This window comes from Brugia malayi, assembly GCF_000002995.4.
Source record: "Brugia malayi strain FR3 genome assembly, contig: Bm_v4_ChrX_scaffold_001, whole genome shotgun sequence".
NCBI lineage: Eukaryota > Metazoa > Nematoda > Chromadorea > Rhabditida > Onchocercidae > Brugia > Brugia malayi.
Genome location: NW_025062479.1, coordinates 3907821 through 3916709, shown reverse-complemented (window position 1 = coordinate 3916709; position 8889 = coordinate 3907821). Strand labels below are relative to the sequence as shown.

Genomic DNA, 8889 nt, shown 5'->3' with positions numbered 1-8889 from the left:
GAACCATTTCAAAACTGGTGCTAAATTCATTGGATAAAGAGTGTGATAACTTTAGTATAGTGATCTCCATAAACTCTCAATAATTCATGACTGTCGAAAATCAAAAGATTTTGGGAACATCATTAAAAAATTGTGAAGACTCTTTCAGTTCTAGTTGATAATAGTACATCGGATATTGATGTGAACTTCAGTCACTTATAAAATAATGCCGGCAGTTGAGCGTACTTCACCAGAATTATGCACAAGTAAGGATTTAGTGGAGAAATATGTCAGTAACGAAAGCATGGCAACCAGTAATTGGGATCCGACACTTCTCCTAAATAAACTGTACGAGGTGACGTTTAAAAATTTTGGACTTTCATATGATTAAACTCATAATGAATGGAATGATTTTAAGTAAATAAAATTATTTCTGGGATGAAGCTAGTCATGTCAGGCAAAGATTATGAGTTCAGGAAATTGAAATTACACTGGGCTGCATATTTTTTTGGTTTTTTTACCGTGTAAAATTAACTATCAGAAAGTTTTCCGGTTAAATATTGATAAAACTGTAATGATCAATTATTCTACAGTTGTTTGATAGCTCGAAATAATGAACGTGAATGAGAAATACGCCTTTGATTTCATATATTGATTTATATATCGTTTTACCAACTGAATTGCACTTCATCTCCATAAATTTAGCGAAATTACAGGTCAGTTATGAACCGCGCAAGGAGTCAAAGCTTAATCGTTTCACTAATATGGAAGGACATCTTGAAGTTCCCGTAGATGACGAAAGCATATACGCTGAATTGCAAAAAAATTGGGTGCAAAAATATTTTCGAACTAGAGATGGGCGCTTGCAGTGGTTTGCTGTGAGTTATTTCTTTCATTATATCAAGAAATAATAGCTTAGATCAGGGATGAGTTATATTAAAATGATATGAGGCAATTTCACAACAGGCATCCTTTGAATTGTAGCACAACATCCGCGAAGAATTATTTAGTTCAACACCAAAAAATGCCTGTAATTTCTAGACTTTTTAGGTGTAATCCCGTCCTTTTGTGTAGTTCATCAATGGAAATCCTTGCATTGTTGGAAAATAATTTTTCCTAGCGTTGTGCAACGGGGAAGGAGGGAAGTTTTTCCAAATCAACAATGTTCTGCAGTTGGAGTTACCTTTTGTTTGTTGGGAGTGAATAATGAGTACATTCTTTGAATTTTCAGTCACATTTCGCAGATGATACTCCAGTAGGGGAAGTGCTGCTTTCTGGCTGTGAAGTAGATGCCAACAGGGATGAAAATGCACTTTATATACACGGCGGGAAGAGTCATATCAGAATGGTGTTGAGGTCACTTTCATATCAGTCATATTTACGAATTAAAGTTGATTCTGAGGAGTATATTGATATTGATCCCATTAGGACTTTTTGTTTTGCTCTCAGTTCATTACTCACAGATGCAATGTGCCGTTTGTAAGTAGTTTCTTTGCTATTTTTTGACAAAATACATACATATGTATTATTCACTTTTAAAAAGAAGTTGTTCCGTTTTCAGTAATAATTATTTCGTATTAGTGAAGTGTAGATTTCTTCTCCATCACTTTAATGTATCATATTTTGGAATGTTTATGGTCATCTGTTCTACATGTGTGGCTGTTTAGAATTCCGCCAGGAGCCAATGTATTTGATAAATGGAGGAAGGCTATGAACAGTCATGCGGCTTCATCGTATCTTGATACATTCGTTAATCCTGTTTATCCTCCACTGCCTCATATCACCAAGGTTGTTAAAATATTTAGAACTGATTATTCATCTAAATAACGTGAGCTATAGAAAATGGAAAACTGCGATCCTACAATCAAGTACATTTTTTGTTCCCTACTTCTTTTCCCATTTTTTCCTGTTTACTCAAAAATATTTCACAGTTCGTATATGAATGTTTTGAATGTCTTAAGCATTAATTCGTATGCGTGCTAAGTGAATTCTAAATTCCACTTCTTTGTGCATAAAGTAGAGAGAATTGAGAATTACAACTTGTATTAGCTTCCTAAGTCTACTTTATCAATTCCATGCTTCTTATTTCATCCAAAGGAAAGGACTCAAGTAGTGAACATTAGGTCATGAATAATTTCAAGTATTCTGTTTCGCTCCGGAAACGTCGTTTATGATCCATTTTTTGTTTGTTCAATTCTATAAATGATATGAACCAACTTTTATGCGGGAACTTCCTATTCCATTTCTGTACTTTATATAACATGCATTTGCAGAAAGTCGCTATTATTGAGCTTGGATCGTGCTCAATGCGTGCTGGTGTATTAACAATGGAACCTTCACTACCACAGTCATTTTTTCCAACAATAGTCCTTGTTAAAGATGATGGTAAATTCATTGTTGGTTGTGATGCACTGCTACCTGAGGTTCGTTAGTTTTTGGTTTAACACAGTTTTGTTTTTTGTGGGATGAAGCACTTTAAAGATGCTTTAAGATTCAGTTCAAAATAGTGCTACTATGTAATGTATGTGATATCACTGTTAGCTGAAAAATATTTCACATTTTATGAAATAAAATTCCAAATTGTGATGTGTTTTTACGTCGTGTAACTTTAAGATTTCAGTACAGTTCAAACAGAACAATATGATTTCAGAATCGTCGTAAGGGTGAATTGATAAGACCACTGCGCGCAACGGATATTTCACTGGATCGGTATGTTTTTCACCGACCAGCTTTGAAAGCTTGCTTGCAGAAATGTGTTGATGATTTGAAAGTCGATCCGACTAAGTATCGGGTAAATGTGTAATTTTTCTCCTTCGTGAAATAAGTTGTGTTAAAGATAGAAATAAATTGTATATATTTGAATTGCTTAACTGTAGAAACAGGTATATGTCTTATCTTTTTTATATTTATATACTGTTTTTATTGTTATTAGTTTTATTATTTTTTTTTGTTTGGATAATGATTAATAGGCACTTAATAAAACATAATTTTTTAGGTTTTGCTTTCAATTCCGCAAAATATTCCTACTGCTCTCATTGCGGATTTGTTGAAATTTGTTTTAGAGGAAATGTGTTTCCAGGTTCGTCATTTTTTGTTTTTCATGACATTATTTTTTGTTAATATTTTTTGGTACTTTTTTAGACCAACATATATAGATAGAGTTCGTTTTTTAGTAATTTTAAGTGTCTTAAAATCCGTTTTTTCAAGGGTGCAGCGATATCGCGTCAGCCAAGCCTTGTACTGTATGCCTACGATGTTGCTACTGGTGTCGTCGTTGATATCGGCGATTGTGTCAATATTGTCCCAGTAATCGATGGTATGTTCATAATCACATTCTTTGACTTCTTTGCGTATTATTTCCTAATTTCTTGGAATAAAATTGTTCTTTACCCAGTAATTGGTATCTGCTTGATGCTAGGTTCTATTTTTAAATGGTTGACATCCACCGCTGTTATGCGCAATTATGCGGTATAATTCCCGTCAAGTTTAGCAAGAATGATACTTAAATGAGGAGGCTGCCAGTATTTACTCGTCAAAAGTAAAAGAAATTTCAAAACATAAAAAAGTGACATATATGCATATAATTTCACTTTGCAATAATGGGGAAAATTTCCAAACATAATTGTTAAATATAAAGTAAGAAATGTTTAACATTCAGAATTGTACGCATCTTCATTGATATCGTTTTTGTACAAAACGAAGATGTAATAACACAACCAGTATTTACCGAGATTATTAATAAAAGCCATGCATTTTTAAAGGTTATGTTGTCGATAATGCGATTATATCATTACCGTGTGGCGCGACTCAAATTATTAATGCTTTACAAGCAAAACTTATAGAATCGAACGGCAGTTACACTTTTCAATCATCAATTGAAATGCTCATTTCGCGATTTGTTATGGAGCAGGTATTTATTCCTTGTTTTTCCATAAGTAGCTAATTGTTTTAATATTTGATACACGTAATTATGTGTGACTGGTTTTGTATTTGAAGGCATGTTTCGTTGCTACTGACTATGATGAAGAAGTTAAAAAATGTTCGAATAACATTTGCGACATAGATGCAGTCATTTCGATTGAACAGTTCGAACCAACTAGTGAAATGATGTCTTCATTCAAAGTATGTGATCATTATATACTTTTGACTTGCAACTAGTTATTAATTGAAATATTTTCATCGTTTATTCGAAATGAAGCTTCATTTCAGATAAATTCTGCTCGCTTCACTACAACTGAAGGTTTATTTAAACCAAAAAGGTGGGGTCTTGATACAAAAGCGCTTCATCAGCTAGTATTTGAAGCTGTGCAGTTATCACCTATTGATAGTAGGAAAACATTGTTCAGGTAAATTCATGCTTGTTCTTGGAGTTTTCACTATCTTCTGACACAGATTAGTCTGAAAACATTTTCATTTCGTGATTTGAATTTCGAGTTTGTTTTTTAGGAATATTTACTTGGCTGGTGGCGTCTCTCTACTTCCTGGTTTAGCTGAAAGATTGGAAATAGAAGTAGCATCACTCGTGGCACCAATTATACACACCCAGGTAGTACTTTTACACTTTGCTGGCATTATAAAAACGTTCAAATATTACTTGTGTTCTGTTGGTGCTCTATCATACTTTGTCTGAATTTTTATGCTTATAAAAGGAACTGACTTCTTCACTGCGGAATAGGTTGATTATACACAGTGTTCACTTCTTTTCTCCATTGTATTTAAAATGATTTTCCCTTTTAACTTATTCCATTTATAAAATATAATCATGAGACTTGCATAACTGCGTTCAGATCAGTTTTTCTTCCATTGTCAGTGCAGCAGCTTTCCATAAATTATTTTTCCCTGTTCCATCCCTGCTTTACCAAATTTAGACTGTAGCATGTAGCAAACTACAGCAGTAGGTTTCCCCTCAAATTAAAATTTCCTAGGTAATCAATATTATATATACACAAATAAATATATATAATCAATATTTACTTGTATATTAATATCCTTCAGGTCCATCTATCACCGTGGAGGTACAACGCAGCGTACCTAGGCGCACAAGTAATTGCTTCAGGTACCCAGTTTGATCAGACTTGTATTACACTTGGAATCCTCAGTGATTTTCTCCATCAGCTGCAAAATTCCACCTTTTAATGGTAGTTATAAATTTTCAGTGAAAATTTTTTGTGGATCAATCATTGGATATACTTGTAGTATGGAAAATTTTATGAAAAATTTTATTACAATTATCACTTTGCAGTAACTACCACCATATTGCCATTCACTGCCTGCTCTTGTGATATTATCGCTTAGTGATGATTAGTAAACACTGTACTGTTGTTCTCAATTAGGCATTTGTGTGAAATATGCGGAGCTGCTATAATGAAATTGCATTCGTGAATAGTATAGGTTTTTCATACTATGAAAGTTGAATTCAAGGAATTTCATAACGAAGTAATCGTCGAGATTTTGGAATAAGAAAGACGGTTTGGTGTGCAGTTTTTGCATCAGCTAATTTCTTGTAGCTATAATTTTGTGTTTTCCACATTGTTTTAGCTAAAACATAATGTGATCAGAATGATTTTGATGCAGCATAATGTGGACTATTTCAGTGCAAATGACTGTTTAATTTTTGGTTCTATCGTATTTGGAAAATAAAGCTTATTCCTATTTTTGCTCAATTTTGAATTGCAGATTTCGAGAAAAAAATTTCACTCCGTTTATTGGTAGGGTTCCATTTGCTCTTATTGCAAATGCTTTTGAACTTGAGTGCGGTCTTCTTGACAGAAACAAATTTCAGTTTCAGGTTTTAAGAGGATGAGTATTTAAATGGTGGGGCAGGAATTACCGTTACATTTTCCAGCTTCTATAGGTTGCGAGCGGTGTGATTGTCGACATACATAGAACCATTCTCATTCTTGGCCGTCTTGTTATTTCCCCCTAAGCGTCCACTGCAATATGCCAAAAAAGAAGTCAGGTGCTCGGAAGAAGGCTGAAAAGCAACGGGAAATTCGAAAAGAAATCCAGAATAGTATTGTAAAAGATATTACACGTCATCCATGCAATGAACTGATGGCATGTTCTCATTCTATTAATATTTTTCGTCTTTCCATCAATTAGGCTTTACTTAAAATTGAGTTATAATTGTGTAAATAGCTTGCAATTTAGCAAAAAAATGTCGAAGTCTGCTTCATTTTCTTGTTTTCCATGAACTTATTTAAAAAATAATTGCTAAATGCAGAGCAGATTAAATGTAATCGGATGGCATGTTCCGGTTGAGAGATTTCAACAAATTTCTAAAATGATATCCGGTTTTTTCTCTGCATTAGGTACTATGAAGCAGTGCTTTTCCTACCCGAAACGCAAGAATTCCCAATAAACGGTACTGGATCACGAATCAACTTTTTCCACTAGCTATTTTAACCATTAGCGGTTTAAATCTGCATAATTTTTCAGCAGTGCGATAAATGTTCCCGAAACCAGAAGACTCGAGCATTTTGTTATTTCTGTAATTCAGTAAATAAAGCACCAATATGTGCAGCTTGTGGTAAACAGAAATGTTTTATGAAAGGGGGAGATTGTATTACCAAACATGCTGGGAGATGTGTAACGGGTTTGATTTAGCTCTTGTTTAAATTATTCTTGTTAGGATATGGTTTGCTATAAAGTAACGGATTTATGTGTGATAATTCATATGAAAGATCACCAAAGTTGTTTGTATAATCTCACTGAATACAGATGTGAAAATACACGAGACACTCCAAGTACACTGACCTGGATAGATAGATACCACATGCAAATCAGACAGTCTGAGGCAAAGGACTGAGTGATTTATGTAACATGCTGTGAACTTTCTATGTTGTCAGTGTTAATCTAATTACAGCGAGAAATAAATGGATGAAAAGCAGTGAAATGCGAAAATGAGATTCGGCTAATGTAGTAGTACAGGAAGAATAAGTAAATTAAGTAATCCACATTACATTTACTACACATCATTGTCATACTGCTGACATCTGTGAAAGCAAATCTGATGTTCAGGTTTGCAAATGATGGGCGCACTATGTGATTATTGTGAAGCATTCATATGCCATAGTAAAAAATGTCTTACAACTCATCCATGTAAATGTCCATTGCGCGGTGCTCAATGTATGGAATGCAAACGAAACGTGTGCGAACACGGTTATTATTTTCCCTTTTTGAAAAACTTTATTCTAAATGATATTCGTGGTACTATTTCAGAAATAAAGTCAGAAAGAAAAGACGGATGGAAAGACATGCTACGAGACTTATGCGTGACGTTTCGATTTTCTTCGCTTTTTCGTTCTCTGCTTCAGACTTGATAAGTTTAAGGTGGGCGAATATATCAGTGTGCTTTTTGTCAAGATTTTTTGTGTGAAGATGATCAATTTGAACATCAGGCAAACTGTCAACGTCTTGAGAATGAAAATTTCAAATGTAAGTGTACAGACTTCTTAAATTCATTTTGTGTTAACATAAATAAGAATTTCTTACTGTTTGAATGAAGTTTCCACAGCGAAAAAACATTAATATTTCAACGATAATTTTTCGAGATGTTGGTGAAACAGATACTTTTTAGGTATGTCATGCAATCGCTTTGGCCTATATACATGTCTGCGATGTAAGGTCTGTTGTTGCAATGATCATGTTCGCCGAAAAGGTTTTAAGTATGATAAAGATCATAAAAACTTACCATGCCCGAAATGTGGCTATCCAATCACTGAAACGAAGGAGTTCAGCATTTCAGGTAAAATCTACTTGTGTCCCACTTTGTTACAAATAATTTACATCTTTTTATCAACTTTAGATATATAAAACTTTTTTTTTTCTTTTACAGCACGAAAATATGTATATGCTCGTCAGACTCGTGCATTTCGCAGCCGTGACGATGACCAGAAGACAGGCAAATTTAAGCAGTAAGATAAATTCGATGATAGAAAAGTTCTGTGGTGTTTATTTTGGTTTTAACTTTTATGTTTTCACTGCAGAAATAATAAAGATGGAGACTTCAAAGGTGTAAATTACGATGAAGAATCTGATGACGATGGAGGCAGTGATAGCTCCAATCATTACGATGAAGACGATGATATTAATCATGACAACGGAGATAATAATACTAATCATGGTGATGAAGACTGTGATAATGGTGATGATGGGGATAATGGGGACAATTGTGCTGCTGACATATGATCATGGTGACAGTGTGTTGCTAACAAGGAATAAATAATTGTTTTACAAACTCTTTATATGTTTGTTGAAACTAGGGAATGTTTGTCTCATCAAATGTGACATTATTTAGTGGAAGCCATGTATATTCATTCTATTGGCAGCTTTGATTGCATACGTTTGGTTGCATTTAAGCCCGCTAATTTATTTGTTTACAGGTAAGCAAATGAAAGTATCTTTTGTCAGTGCTGTTTGTTGACTGAAATACAACATCGCAACTAGTTGAAAAGAAGAAAGTGTTGCCTTCTGACCGTCTAATGATGCTGCGGATTTGACTGAAAAAGTTCCTAATTATGCTGAAAAGTTACGACTTTGAAAACATGGTAGTACGGTAGTGCATAAATAATCAAAATAACTCACTTTGGATTGAAAAACGAGTTTCTGCTTGCAATTGGTAATTGCTTTAATGGAATTTTCAAGAAAAATTTTTTAAGCTCAATAAGATAAGTGAGTGGTTTCTTCGATTCAAAAGTTAATGGATAGAGAACGATATGATTGTGTCAGTTCATCTACTGCACATCTTTATTTTTCATGAAAGAACTGGATTTTGGAGAAGTAATCACCTTGACTTTTCCTATAATAAATAGACGCTCATTACTTTCTCTATACTTCGGCAGTTCCAGTTGAAAGAAATTCTTCCAGAAGCAGTGGACCTCATTTGTCGTTATGTTTTACCTTTTAAAG

The 8889-nt window shown here is 33.9% G+C and overlaps 2 protein-coding genes across 2 annotated transcripts; both read left to right on the top strand.

Annotated features, from left to right (window-relative positions):
* Positions 1-205: 205 nt before the first annotated feature.
* Bm4025 (Uncharacterized protein) lies at positions 206-5115 on the top strand (the record flags this gene model as incomplete). The annotated part of the gene is made up of 13 exons (XM_043073538.1): positions 206-334; positions 696-857; positions 1211-1335; positions 1647-1767; positions 2253-2402; positions 2630-2770; positions 2975-3058; positions 3187-3295; positions 3741-3889; positions 3976-4101; positions 4189-4325; positions 4426-4525; positions 4975-5115. The coding sequence occupies 13 exons, from the start codon at positions 206-208 to the stop codon at positions 5113-5115; spliced, it is 1674 nt and encodes a 557-aa protein (XP_042929472.1).
* Positions 5116-5919: 804 nt separating this feature from the next.
* Positions 5920-8169, top strand: Bm10952 (Uncharacterized protein; the record flags this gene model as incomplete). Its single annotated transcript, XM_043073537.1, has 7 exons — positions 5920-5997; positions 6418-6574; positions 7000-7140; positions 7312-7416; positions 7559-7726; positions 7817-7895; positions 7968-8169. The coding sequence occupies 7 exons, from the start codon at positions 5920-5922 to the stop codon at positions 8167-8169; spliced, it is 930 nt and encodes a 309-aa protein (XP_042929471.1).
* Positions 8170-8889: the final 720 nt, after the last annotated feature.